The sequence below is a fragment of the Agrilus planipennis genome, unplaced genomic scaffold, assembly GCF_000699045.2.
Source record: "Agrilus planipennis isolate EAB-ADULT unplaced genomic scaffold, Apla_2.0 scaffold24, whole genome shotgun sequence".
Classification (NCBI taxonomy): domain Eukaryota; kingdom Metazoa; phylum Arthropoda; class Insecta; order Coleoptera; family Buprestidae; genus Agrilus; species Agrilus planipennis.
The window spans coordinates 247,550-266,473 of NW_020439076.1; the positions used below are offsets into that span (position 1 = coordinate 247,550).

The 18,924-nt window shown below is 34.8% G+C and overlaps 1 protein-coding gene across 3 annotated transcripts in view; it reads left to right on the forward strand.

Annotated features, from left to right (window-relative positions):
* Window positions 1-18,924, forward strand: part of LOC108741892 (monocarboxylate transporter 12-like) — a 266,895-nt gene that overhangs the window by 124,667 nt on the left and 123,304 nt on the right. Inside the window, exon 2 of one of the 3 annotated variants that reach the window (XM_018476893.1) lies at window positions 226-618. The exons of 1 other annotated variant lie outside the window; for it this stretch is intronic. In XM_018476893.1, the coding sequence (XP_018332395.1) occupies window positions 354-618 (265 nt within the window). In that variant the 5' untranslated portion in view covers window positions 226-353. The remainder of the gene's footprint in view (window positions 1-225; window positions 619-18,924) is intronic. One more of the 3 variants, XM_018476889.1, reaches the window with a different exon arrangement.

Here is an 18,924-nt window from a genome sequence, read left to right on the forward strand (position 1 = left end):
GGAAAACCTAAAACATACTCGAAAAAAGCGGGAATAAAATATATTAAACAAAGTGAAATTTAGTAACGATTAGCTGCTGCAATCTGTAAAATAATTAACTTGAAATATTCTTGGATGGACCACAAAGTTATTTCTTTTTGCGAATTCCTCCTGAATAGTAAATACGCGAACAGAAGCGTTCTTTTTGTTATGAATCTCACTTTTTCTTTCGTTGGAACGGAGAAGATCCTTAATTTTTTTTCAGCTCATCCCTGGAGCCATCTACATGGTATGTGAGTAGTGCTATAAAAGTAAATATCAAGTGCTAGTGCTAAATTAAAGTGATGTCATGAAAAGGACGTTGCGGCTACGTAATGTCGTCGTTGTCTCGGGCGCAAAGTTGGCCTTTGTTATCGGGACAAGCACCAGCGGAAGAACCGCGACAAGCGGCCAGGACCTCCCAGATTCAGGCTCGCCGGTTCCTCTGCAGGCACTATTATCCCGAGGGAGGTTGGGGTTGGGTCATTTCGATCTGCGCCATGCTTATACACATACTCAACCACGGCGTTCAATTGTCTTGCTCGCAACTGACGGTACCGGCGTCCAAGAAATTTCAAGTAGAACCGTTACATCCCGCAGGTAAAATTATTTTTATCTTTTTCAGATAAATGCGTTACTTAATGTCGTATAACTTATTAAATAAGTTTCGTTAATGGGTTATCGGATAGTCGCTCGTTTCTTCACTTCGTCTGGTCGACATTTTTTGTCCCATTTTCGTCAATAACGATCCACATTGCGGGGATCTTTGATTTCGATTTTTGGGGTAATAAAGCGTTCAATATTTGGTTTAAAAAAATCAAAAGAATTTTTGGAATTTTCGCTAAGAATTAACGATTATTATTAAGTAAATAAAATTCCAGTAAAGTCGTTTAGACCTGTAAAAAAAGTAAGTGATAAATTGGTGCGAATTTATGCTTTGAAAAGGAAAATGTATTCTATTCGTACGGGAAATGTGGAAGCATCATTATCCAGAAAACTTACTTTGGTACCTAAAGGATTCAACGGAAACCTGTTGTTGCAATAACTTCGTAACGAAAAGTGATATCGACTTAAATTTCATACATAATTACATAATATGAAAATATTTGACCTATTGGGATCCGTCAAATGGGCATACACCATCTGGTTGCAAAATTTATAACTCGAATGAGGGAAAAATTTACATAGGAACTGTGCACGCAAATTGTAAAATTGTTTATTAAAATAATAAAACACGTTAAAAAAGTAAAAATTTTTTTGATGATGGAGTCGACGAAGTTTTCTTCTAAAGTTAAATCAAATAAAAAGTTAATATGTTCAGTGAAAAGCTGCAATAGCACTTCAGACATAGATCTTCACTCTTCACCTACATTAACTACTTTCCAATAAAAACTAACCGTTTTATATATGTAAAAAATATATTCGGAAAATTAGAGAAAAAAGTAAACTAATAGAAGCTTGGATGAAAGCAGTAGGTATCAAAGAAGTGAATTCCGGAATAAAAATTTGTTCACGTCATTTTAATGCACATGATTATATTTCAGCAAGTATTTACCATCAGCCATAACCTTAATATTTAAAACTAGAATCATACTAAAATTATAAAGTGAGAAATTATTTATTCCTGTGTAATTGATTTAACACAATTCTAATGATACGATATAAGTATTTTGAGGTTAAGAACCTACCTGCTGCAATACAACAAAGTTGCAATAATGTGTTTGCAACGTTCTCTTAAATCGGCTTTGCACGTGCAAGTCATTGATATGATATTGCTTAAATCACCCAGAATCACCTCACCAATTATATAACGTGAATCACTTTTTAAATCCGAAGTTTGTAAAAAGTAGGCAGTAAACTTGACGGAATTTGAAGGCTAGCTTCCGGATTTGTTATTTCCGAATTTTATAATGTGATTGGCATTAAAAACACGCTCACCTTCAACGAAATTTCCTTTCCGAGGCTTTGTGTCAGCCCAATCACATATTGTGTCAATACTTATAATTTTATCGTAATTTAAAAAATTTGGAAATTGCACGGTACACTATAGGAACTACGATAAATTTTCCCTAATCGGCGCCATGTTTTTAGGCTCCTCCCATTTGACGGATCCCAATAGCCTGTATATAGGATGTTTCTGAAATAAGTAGCACGGTTTGGAGGCTTTAACTAGACGAAGTTGTAATCCAAAGCCGTCCCTGGACGTGAATTGGTAACGTATAGAGAAATTATTATTAATAACAATTAAGCAACTACATGGATGAGTAATGTAAACACTGACGGTTGTGGAACGACTATTGAAGTAAATATTAACAGCTTACTATTACGATACTGCACATATTAATCTTTAGACATCCGTTGTGATAACAATTAATTAAATAACCACTTTGTTCATCGCTGACTACATCTCGACGTGGTATTAAGAACGCAATTTACAAAAGAAATACTCGTACAAAACGGATGGTGCAGCTGATGGATGCAGCAGCGTTGCAATGTCGCATTTCTCTACGTATTCTACCAAGGCCGGACTGGCCCTTGACTATATGTTTTGCTCAAAAACAACGGAGTTTCGGACCACTAAGCATTTACTTAAAATACAAAAACCTGTTAAATAAATCTGTTGTTACATCATAAAAATAATTTTCTAATTGTAATATTGTAATTATACGTTTTAGAGACTGATTTTGGGGAAAACCTAAAACATACTCGAAAAAAGCGGGAAAAATCTTCTACCTTCGGTGCGCCAGTCCATTTCGCACCAGTTTTTATATCCCTAGTCAGGTTACAGTTTTTTAAAACTTTTTATTATATGTATTTGTAGGCCTACATGTACCTGCAGGACATTCCTTCTATAGTAAAAGAACGGTTTTCCTTAAATCATCGTAAAATGTTCTTTGTAATACTTGTACGAAATAATAAATTTGAACGTTTCGGTTTTGAATAATCTTTACAAGACTATAAAACATTATTGAAGTCAACTGTCATCGATTTTGGTAAATACATCAGAAAATATACTCTCCGGATGTTGTGATATGTCACCAGAAGATATTTTTCCAATTGTTTTTATCGGAATGACCAGTTTGCGCATAAATTTGCTCATTTTATCTGGCGTCATGGCGGAAGACTAGAATAAATAACACGCCAACAATTTCGGAAGCTTTTGTAAGATAACTGCGAGACACATTTTAACCATTTCTACGATATAGGGATACTGTTTAAGTCACTTTGTGTGCAAATTTCTTTTATAAAATAATTGTCGTGATTCTGAATACAATGGATTACATAGTTTGTTTATGGAAATTTCGTGGGGAATGTGTCGCACTTTTCTTTATGTAGCAGTAGGTACATTTTTTTTCAGATACAGTAGATTTGGTTGTAGCGACCATTTTGCTATATAGCGACGTTAAGTCGAAGTCCTTTGAATTTGAAAGGATACTTCAGTACAAAATTCTTGTGGCTATAGCGACTTCGGATGTAACGCCGAGTTCGGGTGTAGCAACTGTTTTTAATGAATCATTTGTAACAAATCCCTAGTAATACCATGCAGATATAGCGTCCGAAGTCGGCTACCCAACACGCAAAGAGCTTTCGTATCTTTTGTTTACATCCACACAGATGGTCAGCAAGTACGGTGACCTTTATAGATGTTATACGTTAAAATAGTTCAGTTACAAAGTGATATTCTGAGTAACAACTGTTTAGCAATCTTTTTTTAAATAATAAGTATGACTCCTAGATGCATATTTACTGCCAAAAAAAGGGGGAAATGGTTTGAAAATTGAAAAATGGTGAAAACTATATATATATCGATGGCGTCACGACAAAAAGGCGTAAGCGCCAAGAAATGAAAAACAAGATTTTAATGTCAATTTAAGTAAAGTAATTCAGCTAATCATCTAATATAACGGCTGCAAGCGACAAAAATTTCCTTCGTCAATAAATTGAGCTAAAATTTTTGTAAGCGACAATTTCATTCTAAGAAAAATCGAGGTTAAACAGCATTAAGCACCACGCTTTCATACAGAGAGGTTAGCCTTACGCTCATTGTCGAGACGTCGAAAAATTTTAAAAAAGTAAGTTTCATTACAATTTTTCTTTATTAATTATTGTTATAGCAAGCTGTCGATATTAGTTTTGACTTTAAAATAGTTTTAGATACTAAGAAAAACGCATACATTTGTTTTTGTCGCTTACGCCTTTTCAGTTTTACATTTTAGGGTGACGTAAGTACCATTTTGCTATGACACTTCATGCAATTTTTAATTTTAATTTTTGTTAAAGACTCTGTAGTAAACTTGAATATTAATACGCAATTTCATTGTTGGTAATGTTTACCATCAAAAAACGCGTTTACACTTCTAGAAAGATTAACTAATTTCTGTAAAACACTATTCCAATATTAGTTTTAATTAGTCGCTTACGCCTTTTCTTTTTCATTGCTTTTTAAGCTGAATATTAGGCAATGAAAAAGAAATAATATATTTTTACGTTAATTTATTAAGGGTACATATTTTTTGTTGTATTATTCTTTGGACTTTATTTGTTACACTTAGTTTTTTAACAATTTCATTTCCTTTAGTTTTGTAACTTACAACTTTTACTTTCATGTTAATTTTTTTGAAGTTATGACAATTTAAGAAATTTCTAATTTTATTAAAGAGAAGTGTGTTCAAATAAAACATGTTTGCATTATTATTATTCTATTCATATTACTTAGTAAAAGAGTCGCTTATTCTTTTTATAATTCTGCATGAGTGTTTTAAATTAAAAAAATTAATATGTTATAACTATTAACTCTCGATAGTAGTCTAAGAAAAGTGAAAGGCTTATGGAGGGCCTAACCGCCATTACAAAACCAAAGGCATCCTATTTAAGAGGCTTATATCTCTAAGAAAAGGGCGCAAACGCCAAACAGACGTACTTAAAGGGCGTAAGCGACATATTTTAAAATAGAAATGGATTTTACGTAAAATTTGTCTTTTAATGAACAAACCGGTATTTTTTATCATAGATCACTTCAGAATTTCAAAGAAAGCAGTTAAAAAGGTACTATTAATACAAATTAACAGTTTTCACCTTCTCCTGATAAAGTTGGAGGATGTCGCTTATGCCTTTTTGTCGTGACGCCATCGATATATATGTCTGTATCTCTATACCTTTGCCTGTAACGATTTCCGGATATAACGACGAAATTAGTAGTCCCTTCGTCGTCGTTATACCCGAAATCCACTGCCTTTAGTAAAACTACCTCTTAAAATATGTTTGTACGTGTCAGACAAATATAATAAATAATTTCTAATGACTAAGTATTTCAGCACACATGATTTTTCGCGCAATCCGTTCATTAAAAATTTTTAAACTTAAAGAATCACTAGAGATTTTTGAAAATGCAGCAAATTACCTAAAAGTTGACGCTCTTTCTAATTAAAATATTTGCAATCGTCGGTCACTTCCGGTTATAGTCGGCATAAACTAGTTTATTGTGATTGAAATGCTATATTTTTTATGATATTTTTAGATTCAGCGAATCTTTCTAGATCGATTTTGATCATACAACTGTATCTGAAAAATTAACATTTTTCGAGATATTTAGATTTTTCTGAAAATTTTTAAAATAGCAGTCATTTGCTAAACAGCTAATTTTGAAACTGCTGCAGCCATACTGAGTGTTCCATTAAAAAAAAAACAACTTACGCGAACCTTTTTGGAAGTTTTATACATTGGACACTAAACACCCTGTATACACTTAAGACATTAACGGTATAATTCCAGATAGCTGATGTAATTTTTAAAGTTTTAAGAAAAATCGAAATAACACAAAATTTACTAACTTTTAGCTGAATGTAAGTGTTATACAACATTCCATTTAAAATAAGCCAGTTGATGTCGACTTCCGGTATAGCCGGCGGTTGCAAACATTTTAATTAGAAAGTGCGTCAGGTTTTACGTTATTTATCCCATCCCTTTAGTGGTGATTTAAAAACTTTTGATGAATGAAATGAAAAGCAATATTGATCCCTCAGAAGCAGCTTATAACTCAATGAAAATTTTAACATTAACAGTTTATTATAACAAAAGGAACCACCATAAGACTTACTTTTACATTTGACATTGTTCGATGCTCATTTGTACATTATTATTGGTATTGTTTCTTGCAATCACATCTTATAAACTCTCGCTTCCTTAGCAGCAATTTGCCTCGTTGAACATGACAGTGATGGAATACTTATCATCCGCAGTTATAAATTCATTACACTTTAATGTATTGAGATTAACCGTACAAAACTCTTCTCATCATTACACAAAAATGAATATATTGCTAACCTGAAACTAATTTAACTGAATGATTACTTATTGCATTTTAAACTGATCGAGATAATGCACCATGCTATCCTGAATTAAAAATTTTAATTAAATTAATATCCAATTTGTGCTGAAGTTAATAATTATTTTAAATCAGGAAGAAGGTAGGTAACTGCAAAAATAAAATCTCCAATAAGTTTAAAATAAACAATATTTGTTACTTGAGTTTTGATTTATTAGTGTGTTAGAGAGGAATGCTTTTGTTGCTTGCGTGTGCAAATAGATATTCCACCACCAACTGAGATCAAGTGGTCGTTTCCATTTACGGAAATCGATCGAGATAATTTTAAAAAACGTTTGCAAGATAAGATCATGTTTACACAATCGTTTTACAAAACCGACAGGCTAAATGATGCACATGATTGCTGGCGACCTACTGCTCGTGAATTGACATCAACGACTAAAAAATTGAGTAGGTAAAACATCAAATACCATTAGGTTACAATCGATCTTTTTTATTTAATATGTAGCCGAACTACATAGTCGACGTCCCTGAAGCAAATACTTATAAGGTTAACAGAGGAAGATATAAGTTCAAATTCCCATGGGCAGATTATCATCATCATCATCATAAGGTCGTCAGTTCTTAAAATCATCATAATAAAGTTGTCAGTGCTAGACTGGTTGGACACGCACCTCCACTTTTTCCTATTCTGAGTTAATCTTCGCATTTTCCCAAAACTGCAATATACAACATCCTTAACTATTTGTGAACAGTAATCTAATCTAGGTCTACCGCTACTCCTCTTAACTCCCGTTTTTGCTTCTATGTCTCAACAAGCCCTTCGTGCCTGAGAAGGTGTCCTATCAACCTATTATTGTCTTAAATAGTGATCTCTGTTTGCCTGTTCAACGGTATCCTCATCATTCAGCTGTAACATCACATTTCGAATGCTTCTAAACATTTCTCTTTCACCACACCTACCCTTCATGTTTCGCGCACCCTACAGCGCTGCGCTCCAAACACACAATAAACTAAAAAAATAGAATATATAAAATAATAAATGGGATATACCTACGTGACTAGCCTTTAAGAAAGAATTATTTCAGCATCGTCTCGATAGCCACACACTTAGCACTTTAAACTGTTTAATAATCGCCAGCTATAAATTAAACAATTTGCATTTTATAATAAATTATTGCATCCATCAAAATGAACATTAACAACAACAATACATTGCAATGCAGCAAACGTTGTGGAATTATTATTCTGTTCGTTAACCAATGTTACATTCAATTTACGTAGATCAATTGCTATTTGAAAATTCACTTTTTTTGACACGATTGTCAAATGACAAATCTAGAGTCGACCTTCTAATTTTGTCAGTAATGCGGTCAATTAATTTTCAAAACAATCAATTCTGCATTGGAATTACTTTTTTCCTGTAATATGATGTGATAACACGTGTATCGTTTTATGTTTTATACTATCTATGTTTATCATATTGGATGGGTGTAATATGTTTTGTAATTAATTGTGATTTTCCTTCGCTGACCCATTTTGACAAAATTATGTCTAGATTAACGTATTAAGACATACCTACAGGGTCTTTCTAAAATAAATAGTAAGCTTGCAGGAGGTGATAGAGCACTAAAAAACAGAAAATCAAGTAAATGTTTGGTGACCCGAAAGTCCACAGTTTTCGAGAAAAATGTATCTGAGGGAACCAGTCCGGCCCTGGTAAGATCACGCAGGGAAATACGATATTGTAATGCCGCATTCAATCTGCTGCTACTTAGCAGCATCCGTGTTGTATTTCTTAGGTATTTTTATATTCATGTAGTGTTTGTTGTTTGTTAGATTAAATGAAGTGTGATTGACGATGTTTACGCTTAATGTCAGCCTAGAGTAGTAATTTGTTCTTTTAATGTTGTAGGCTTGTAATTTCTCTATACGTTGCCAATTCACTTCCAGGGCCGGCTTTTAATTGCAATTTCGTCTAGTTTTCTTACAAAATTTTTTAACACCCTCCAAAACTTGCTACCTATTCCAGAAATACCCTGTATATGTAGTGTGATACAAAAACATTATAATCTGCACAATAAGGGCAACTTCTCAATCATTGAGTATTTTTTCAAATATTCAAATCTGCAGAGGTAAATTATTTTGAAGTTACGACAAAATGACACTATATTTATTACCATCTTCTTTCTATTAGAATGATATATTATTATGGCTTCTTTGTTAAATGGGCTCTTACTAGACCAAATTTATCCACCTAAATGATATTTAGTGTTTTCATCATGAAACGGTAATTAGCTTTCGAAGAGGAATGTTCTTATAGAATCCATTTTATTTGACAGAGAAATACAACAGAACAAGGATCGTGAATATTCTTTTTGCCAATCCAATTATAAAAGAACATAAAATTACCGTTGCATTCACAGCAGATATAATAAGGGCGTAGTTGTGGCGTCAACGCTTAATGAAGTAGGTCAGTTTTGGATTTGGATGAGTTAGAAAAACAATTCACTGGTAAATTGGTACGAAGCACATTGCACATACATATTATGCAAACTATGCCTGAAATTTTGCGTACAAAACCGACACGACATATAGATATATATGTACCTACTAGTGACCCGCCCCAACTTCGCACGGGTGCAGTGCTGATACTAAATATATTTTTGTTTTGTTTAGATTATTATCGAGAAGGGGAAATCTTCAAAAGATACCCCCTGAACATACTAAATATACTACAGAATGTCTTTATATACAACATTCACAGTTTTTTTGGCATTAGACAATACAAACCGGCCTCCCGGCCGGTACCGCCGCAACCGCTATGTCCCTGCATTTTAAATCTGTAATATCTTCGAAAATATTCATTTAAATTGCATGCTTAAAGGGCCATATTGATCTATATTAAATTCATAATGTATTTAAAAGTACTTAATTGGATAAGAATTAATGCTGTGTTGCCTACAATCGCTTCGTAAATAAGTCATTATTTCTCATAAAAAGTAAAGGATAAAAATGGTTATTGTGGGTTATCCCTAAGAGATAGACATATACCATGCCGGACTTTTTTGTATACCCTTTTAAGATGTACAATATTGTAGTAATTATTTTGATCCATCTCGTAGGATTCAGCCAGCGTTTGCAATGTAAGCGCAAAAAATGTGTTTATTTACGACGTCACATTAGAAACCTCTAAAATTATCAGTGTTTTCCTGCTATATTATGCATGTATTATACATATAAACCTTCCTCTTGAATCACTCTATCTTTTAAAAAGAACCGCATCAAAATCCGTTGCGTAGTTTTAAAGATTTAAGCATACATAGGGACAGACAGCGGGAAAACGACTTTGTTTTATACTATGTAGTGATGTTCAGTGCGTCCCAAACAGAAATATAACTTATTATTTGATGCAATTCTATCGATACGTGCCCCATGTTACGCTATTTTGCGAGTTCGTCATTTCTAATCAATAGATGTGATCTGACAAGAGAATCGACAGACGAATAGCAGTGTGATTGGATATAGCGAAATGGTTCAATATTTTACAAAATGAGACCCTTAAAAGAAGTAAAATTTGGTAGGGATTACTTACATAACGTTCTTTGCGGTCCAAGATTGAAAATCCAGTCTGCATTGATGTTGCTTCTTAAGGTATTTATGTGCCATTATTCATTAAGGATATTCATCGTGTGAGTAATAGTATTAAGGTGTAATAAATTAAGATTTTTTCGCTCGTTTTAACCCATTAAACTGCTTATTATTCGTGATATATTTGACAGTGTGTATTGTTCGAAATACGCATTAACCGTCATAAATTGTCAGGATTGTTCTTTATAATACTATCCGAGTGTCATTAAGGATGTCCGCAATTATATGAGACTTTATTGCCCTAGGTTGTACAAAGAATTGATTTTTTCAAATCCAACTGGAAAGGCAAATAAACTGTTAGGTGCTATTTTTTAGTAAAGCAATTTCATTTATCAAATTTATTCAATTTCAGCCCCAAAACTTATTCCAAAAGCACCATCTATTGAGGCAATCTGCGCATTACTTGAAAGCTCGGTCAAACTGCATCTTTAACTATTTGCGAACAGTAATTTATGGGCATGGTATAGGTCTACCTCTACCTTTCGCAACTCCTGTTTGTGCTTCTAATATCTTGACTCTTGACCCTTCATATTTGTTAAGATGTGGTTTCAACTTATGTGGCCTTTTTTTTAATGGTTTCGATAGAGCCCTTTGTTCTCCTACTTAATATTTTCTCATTTCTTACCTTTTCTATCTACGATATCTTTAACACCTTTCTATATCTGTAGTATTTTTCTGTCCTCAGTTATGTCTCCCTAAAAATGTTTTGATATTCGATACTCAGCGACTTCTTCTAGTTTAGCGTCTTTTATTTTGATATTAATTCTAATCCTACCGTTACATCCTTAGTATACCTATATTTTTGTACTTAGATTACCACGCTTTATTTTCAATGCAATTGTTGGTTTGTGATCATAAGATGCGGTTTTTGGTATTTTTGAGAGCATTGCTTCGGGAAACCGATATATAGAATAACTAAGAAAGTGGGTACTCATCTCTGATTCCTATTCCAATTTATTTTTAAAATGAAAACTATGAAACGTCTCTACCCAAAAACCCCAAAAGATTCCAATTTAGTTTGTTCAATTTTGAGAGTAGGTTATCTTGAAATCCAGAGTGCCTAGTATAATTCTTAAATCACATCTAAATACTCTGTAAAAAATACATCGAAAACGATTGCCGCCCGCCTTTCTTTTATACATTTCAACCCGCTATTATACGAGGGCGGTTCAATAAGTACCCGTATTTGAAAACAGAGTACGTTCCTGAGGGAAATTGGTGTTGTCATCGTGTGCTGCCATCTATCAAACCAGGCCAAAACGAATTTCAGACTGATTGATAGGTTAGTTTGGATTTGGCAGCCATTCGACCGAGACGTGTTACGTTATTGTCGCTATAATGGAAAAAAAGCAGTATCGTTCGGTAACTCGCTTTTTGTTTTCGGATGGGAAAAAATGCGAGGAGATGAAAACAAAGTTGGATACTGTTTATGGAGACATTTCGCCATCTACGACCACAGTTAGATATTGCTTCAACGAATTTAAACGTGGGCAAAGATCCGTTTTTGATAGGAGCGACCAGGAAGCCTGGCAAACGTTGTTACCGAGGAAATCATTTTACGGATTTTTTAGGAAAAGGAAGAAGGATCACTGGACAATACTACAGTAAGTTATTGGACCGCTTCGACAAAAAATTGAAGGAGACACGGACGCATTTGACGAAAAAGAAGCTGCGTTTTCAACACGATAAAAAAGGAATAAAAAAGAAAAGTGTGTTCAACACGGGTACTTATTGAACCGCCCTCGTAAAGCTCTTAAAGAAAAGACGAACAACAACTTAACCTTAGCCCTATAATTAGATACCTTAGCTCGTTTCCAAATATCCTCATATGTTATATAGTATTCATAAATATTAAAACTCCAAGCCGTTAAAAAGGATATAGGTAAGATTTGGTTGTAAATTACGTTTAAAGTGACCACTCTCCGGACTAGAAAATTAGTTCAATTTTGGGTCCGATCCGGATCAGAATTGTTTGAAAACCGATCAGGGATAAATCAGGGTTCCTGATCCGGATATGATTAAAAATCGTCACGCCTTATATGATCTGCACAGGATTCGTTTAAAAAATCCATGGCGGACCCAAAGATCCACGCTGTATCCGTTTCAAAGATCCGTGCTGGATCTATTTCAAAGACCATGCCTGATAAATTCAGCAAATCTATGGTCGATTCGGCCAAAAGATCCATATCCGATCAATTCCTCCATCCATCAGATGACTGGATCAAGGGACAGGGTACTGTACTTTCATAAGAAACTGATCAGATAGCCTGATCAAGGTAACCAAATCAATGGGTGGAGTACTGTACGCTGATCAGGAACTGATTAGATGGTCGTATTACATAAAATCTGATCATAATCCGGGTTACCGGAACTAATTTCCTGTCGGGCTACAGTTTCTATTCTGATGCTGTCCTAATTCAGGTCTAAAGGCCGTCGTCGCTTGCAGTTACTTCCTAACGTTTCGCTAGCACGAGTGGCTAGCTTCTTCAGAGATCTTTTCGTCTCCCATGTTGGATGTGGACTGACTCAGTCTAACGAAACGTTAGGAAGCAATTCCAACCGACAGCGGCCTTTAGACCCGAATCAGCATTTCATTAGTTCACCTACTGGTCGCAAAATATTTTACCAGTTTGTTTCTACTCTTCTATTCTACTATTATATCCCTGATTTTATTGGTATGTATAAGGGGGAGCTACCATCGAATAAGCGTAACATTGAAACATAGCAGAAGCGTGATTCTGGCATAACTTCAACATCAACGTACACAGGTATAGTGTAGCAGCAGGATGTATTATAACGTCACTCGATGAAGATATATTAGATACAGTAAATTTACTGAATATGAATTAAAACCATCCAAAAGGAAATACTGATTACATCCCTACTGGAAAACCAAACCAAACACAAAGTTCATACAATGTCTTTCCCAGATATTTTCTTGCACATTACTATTTGAATATTCGTCACATCATCATTATCATAAGGTCATAAGGTTATTAGTCCTAAGACTGGTTGGACATGCACGTCCACTTTTCCTATCTTGAGCCAATTTTCGCATTTTCCTAAATCTAGAACATCGCCACATACGTGATCATAAATGCAGAGATTTGGTTCAAACATTGAAATAAACGGATATTGAAATTTGGATTATCTTTCATTTTTAATTAATCAAGAACAAAGTGAAGTAAAACTTAAGTGGCATGACAAGAAAATAGAGTAAGCTCTACTTTAATTGCAGTGGCATGATGTGCTGTAAGCTATAACTGACATGTTGCTTGCTACGTTCGTTCAGTGAGCGCTAATTCATTTGCTAGCATTGGTTCAATTTGAACTACTTGTAGCATCCTAGATGCATACCACTTGCTAGATCACGCTCCAGATCATATCTAAGGTTGCCACCTTTTCAGGCTTTACACAAAGTATTTCTCGACTAAAAGGTTAAAAAAAAGTACCCAGCAGAAAAATAAAGTATCTTATTTTTTGTTTTTAAAAACATATTTTTTGTTACACCTAACAGCCAGTAACATATTGCTGTCGCTCTTAAATACGAGGGTGGATTGATAAGTTTCCGGCCTGACCAAGAAAAACAAGGTTTTTAAAAATTTTTTTTTTTTATTTCTCAACATAATCTCCTCCAAGGCTGATACATTTCTCATAGCGGTGTTCCAGTCTATTAATGCCATCTCTATAGACTGATTCGTCAAGCTCCTCAAAATAACCATTTACAGCTTCGATTACTTCTTCATTGTCCGCAAATCTCTTACCGCCAAGCCATTTTTTGAGATTAGGGAACAGAAAATAGTCACTCGGGGCTAGGTCTGGAGAGTAAGGAGGGTGCGGCATCAATTCAAACTTTAGATCGTTGATTTTAGCCGTCGCAACGATTGACGTGTGCGCTGGTGCGTTATCGTGATGAAACAAGATTTTTTTCTTCGCCAGATGAGGTCGTTTAATTTTCACCTCGTGGCTCAAACGTTGCAATAAGTCTGCGTAGTATTGACCAGTGATAGTATTACCCTTTGCAAGGTAATCAATGTATATAATACCTCTTGCATCCCAAAAAACAGTAGCCATAACCTTGTTCGCCGAAAAAATTGTTTTTGCCTTCTTTGGAGTTGGTTCCCCTGGTCCAATCCACTGTTTAGACTGTTCTTTGGTTTCAGGAGTGTAGTGGTGGACCCACGTTTCGTCAACGGTTACGAATCGACGCAAAAATTCGCTTGGATTACGCTTATACAATGACAAATTTGCGGTAGAAATGTTTTTTCGAATCAATTTTTGGTCGACTGTTAGCAAACGCGGCACCCATCTTGCACAGAGCTTTTCCATATGCAAATGTTGGTGCAAAATATGTTGCACACGTTCATATGACATCTTACAGGTCTCAGCTATCTCACGCACTTTCAATCTGCGGTCTCCCAGCACTATTTGATGAATTTTTTCGATCATATCTGGAGTTGTGACCTCAACGGGGCGTCCTGAGCGAGGCCCATCAGAGGTGCTCACACGACCCTTTTTAAACTCGGAAACCCACTGCTTAACGGTTGAATATGACGGGGAGGATGTCCCCAGTGTTGAGTCCATCTCTTTTTTAATTTCCTTCGGCGTTAACCCCTTCAAATAAAAGTATTTGATGACAGCACGATTTTCCTGCTTTTCCATTTTTACGAAAACCACAGAGGCGTCTTGTTCAGCGTGCTGTCAAACCTACACTAGCAAGGAGATCGGGCTGAAACTATAGCTACAAGCTATCCAAGGATGGTACTATAGAATGTCACCTCAAGGTAGGCCTAGTGGCGTCATCTCTTGGTTAGGCCGGAAACTTATCAATCCACCCTCGTACATTAATAGCCTCTAAACATAGCAAACAAAGATTTAAGTAAACTAAAAGTTCATTTTTAATTAACTTTAATGAAGCTTTATTCCTGTCGTCCCGCCACTTTGCGTTCATAACAGAGAATACTCTTTTTTCTGTAAATGCTGAAATGGCCGGAACGGACAGCAAAACTGACTCTACTTTGAACAGATTTGGGAAATCAGGTTGTTCCGTAAATATGGCTTGTCATTTTTCTGTGCAATATTATTGATGTAAAAATACTCTGAATTTAGAATAATCGCTTACAAAATTACGATGTTTAATTAAGGCCTTAAATAAAGTATTTTTGCGTACTTTATGTGTCTTGTAAAGTATAACGTACGCACAGTCGAAATAGAGTACAGGTCCGACGAAGGAAGCTGGCGACCGGTCGCGCAGGTACTTGCCCATTTATGACCTATTTGGGTAAGTCACTTAGAACCGATGCACAAATAGGCTTTCGGTAGGCGTAAATTATAGTATTAATACAGATAAGACAGTAGCGTACTAGAAGATAATGTAGAAACATAACTTACCAAAAAGAAAAAATAAACCTATTGCTTTTGTTTTATAGTTAGTTTTAACATTTACTGTCATCATGGGAATCTCTATCACTGTCACCAACATCAACAATTAGTTCTTCTGTTTGTATGTCGATTACTTGCTCACTGATCCCTATTTTTAAATATTTAATCTACGTCCCTGATAGGAATACTGAAGAAAGAGAGCTGCAATCGTTATACCTAAAACTGCCTACTTTTGTCACCGCGCATCCACGCCATTATAAAATTTCCGCCAGCTTCCAGCGTCAGGCCTGTACAATACACTATAATAAAGTTCGGGTGGCAACCCTAATCATATCCCATATCACTTCGATGGGCGCTTCACTTAACCTTTCACATACAAGTAAACAAACAACGTTGTCAAAGCAGCAATAGATTAGAATATGTATCCATTACTGATATTTTGTGATGCTCTTTTGGTATGTACTTCAAGAATGCGGTTGTACCTAATTCTTCAAATCAAACGATCCATATTGGCATTCGGAGAACCGGTAGCAGTCGTTTATTCCATTTCAGTCCAAGTTTTGTCACTGATTTACTGATAATAAAAAGGCGACTGCAAATATTGCCCGAGATATGGACTCCCTGTTAGTTGAGAAACAACTTGCCGGTAAAAGTCCATATACTGGAAGCTGTAATTGGAATATCAGTCCGCTAAACGTACCATTTCTCAATTTTTCGTTCGTATACATGCGCATGTTCACCCATATCTGCAAACTTTATCACTAATTGTGTGACATTTCAAAATAGGCGTAATTGATTTTCCCTAAGAATCATGACACTGCAGAAGACGTAAATCTATTTATAATGCGTTTTTTTACACATTCTTCTGAGCTTAATTGCGGCCATATCGAATACGATTGGAATGTCTCTGTCATTACAAATGTTAAATAAGTCAATAAAGAGGAACTTGGCTATATTTACACAAAGGAATTGTATGAAGCTACTTAGAAATACCACAAGCATCATTAAGAAACATCAAATAATGTACGCGGTGTCCAGAAAATGTAGGATAAGTGTACATTGTAGACATATCGTATTGTATTTCTAATAGTAGTAATTAACCATTAGAAATTAGAGAAATTAACCGATATTAACGAGCTGCCTTCTTTGTTAACAGAAGTAAACGACTCGAATAGAAACGGTAGAGGTAATTCGGAATGACATGAACGTTAATCTTTAGATGCGCAGTGACTTATGATTTATAACTGTCATTATTTACAGTTTAATAGTTAATAATCGAGTCAGTGTGCTCGTAATTAAGAATGTGATTGCGATATAAGGTAAAAGCCCCNGTTTGACAATGTATACGATGTAAAAATACTCTGAATTTAGAATAATCGCTTACAAAATTACGATGTTTAATTAAGGCCTTAAATAAAGTATTTTTGCGTACTTTATGTGTCTTGTAAAGTATAACGTACGCACAGTCGAAATAGAGTACAGGTCCGACGAAGGAAGCTGGCGACCGGTCGCGCAGGTACTTGCCCATTTATGACCTATTTGGGTAAGTCACTTAGAACCGATGCACAAATAGGCTTTCGGTAGGCGTAAATTATAGTATTAATACAGATAAGACAGTAGCGTACTAGAAGATAATGTAGAAACATAACTTACCAAAAAGAAAAAATAAACCTATTGCTTTTGTTTTATAGTTAGTTTTAACATTTACTGTCATCATGGGAATCTCTATCACTGTCACCAACATCAACAATTAGTTCTTCTGTTTGTCTGTCTATTACTTGCCTCACTGATCCCTATTTTTAAATATTTAATCTACGTCCCTGATAGGAATACTGAAGAAAGAGAGCTGCAATCGTTATACCTAAAACTGCCTACTTTTGTCACCGCGCATCCACGCCATTATAAAATTTCCTCCAGCTTCCAGCGTCAGGCCTGTACAATACACTATAATAAAGTTCGGGTGGCAACCCTAATCATATCCCATATCACTTCGATGGGCGCTTCACTTAACCTTTCACATACAAGTAAACAAACAACGTTGTCAAAGCAGCAATAGATTAGAATATGTATCCATTACTGATATTTTGTGATGCTCTTTTGGTATGTACTTCAAGAATGCGGTTGTACCTAATTCTTCAAATCAAACGATCCATATTGGCATTCGGAGAACCGGTAGCAGTCGTTTATTCCATTTCAGTCCAAGTTTTGTCACTGATTTACTGATAATAAAAAGGCGACTGCAAATATTGCCCGAGATATGGACTCCCTGTTAGTTGAGAAACAACTTGCCGGTAAAAGTCCATATACTGGAAGCTGTAATTGGAATATCAGTCCGCTAAACGTACCATTTCTCAATTTTTCGTTCGTATACATGCGCATGTTCACCCATATCTGCAAACTTTATCACTAATTGTGTGACATTTCAAAATAGGCGTAATTGATTTTCCCTAAGAATCATGACACTGCAGAAGACGTAAATCTATTTATAATGCGTTTTTTTACACATTCTTCTGAGCTTAATTGCGGCCATATCGAATACGATTGGAATGTCTCTGTCATTACAAATGTTAAATAAGTCAATAAAGAGGAACTTGGCTATATTTACACAAAGGAATTGTATGAAGCTACTTAGAAATACCACAAGCATCATTAAGAAACATCAAATAATGTACGCGGTGTCCAGAAAATGTAGGATAAGTGTACATTGTAGACATATCGTATTGTATTTCTAATAGTAGTAATTAACCATTAGAAATTAGAGAAATTAACCGATATTAACGAGCTGCCTTCTTTGTTAACAGAAGTAAACGACTCGAATAGAAACGGTAGAGGTAATTCGGAATGACATGAACGTTAATCTTTAGATGCGCAGTGACTTATGATTTATAACTGTCATTATTTACAGTTTAATAGTTAATAATCGAGTCAGTGTGCTCGTAATTAAGAATGTGATTGCGATATAAGGTAAAAGCCCCTATTATTGACATATTGTTTTATTTTATTGATTATTTCATTAAGTTTATAAGTAAAACACTATAAATCATTCTTTTTATCAATTTTTACGCATTTTTGAATAGTTAGAAAATAAAATTTTACGCCTGGGTATGCATTATAAACTATGAAATTTTTTTTTTCTTTGAGCGGACCACTATAGCTAGTTTATTTAACATTTCTTAACGATTTTGCTAAGAGAGAGCGTATTTTGAAAAGCGGATTTTTCCATACAATTCTGATACAAGCCTATCATGCAAAATAATTTGGGGTTCTTTACACTCTAAATAGTCTCAGGATCATTATTTTTAACTGATAAATGATAATTATAATTTAATAATAGCGGGTGTCAATAGTAGGTACATGAAAATGAACTTGTGTTAACTAGCGACACCCTACAATTTTAAGTAACTTAACATCCTTAACATGCACAGCGGATTTGTTTACATATTGTCTCGTGTAATTTTATAATAAACAAAAAATTTCCTGAGCAAAATATTGTTGTTTATCAGTAAAAGAAATCTCAGAAACAAGCAGAAAATAAAAAGAAGAAAAAG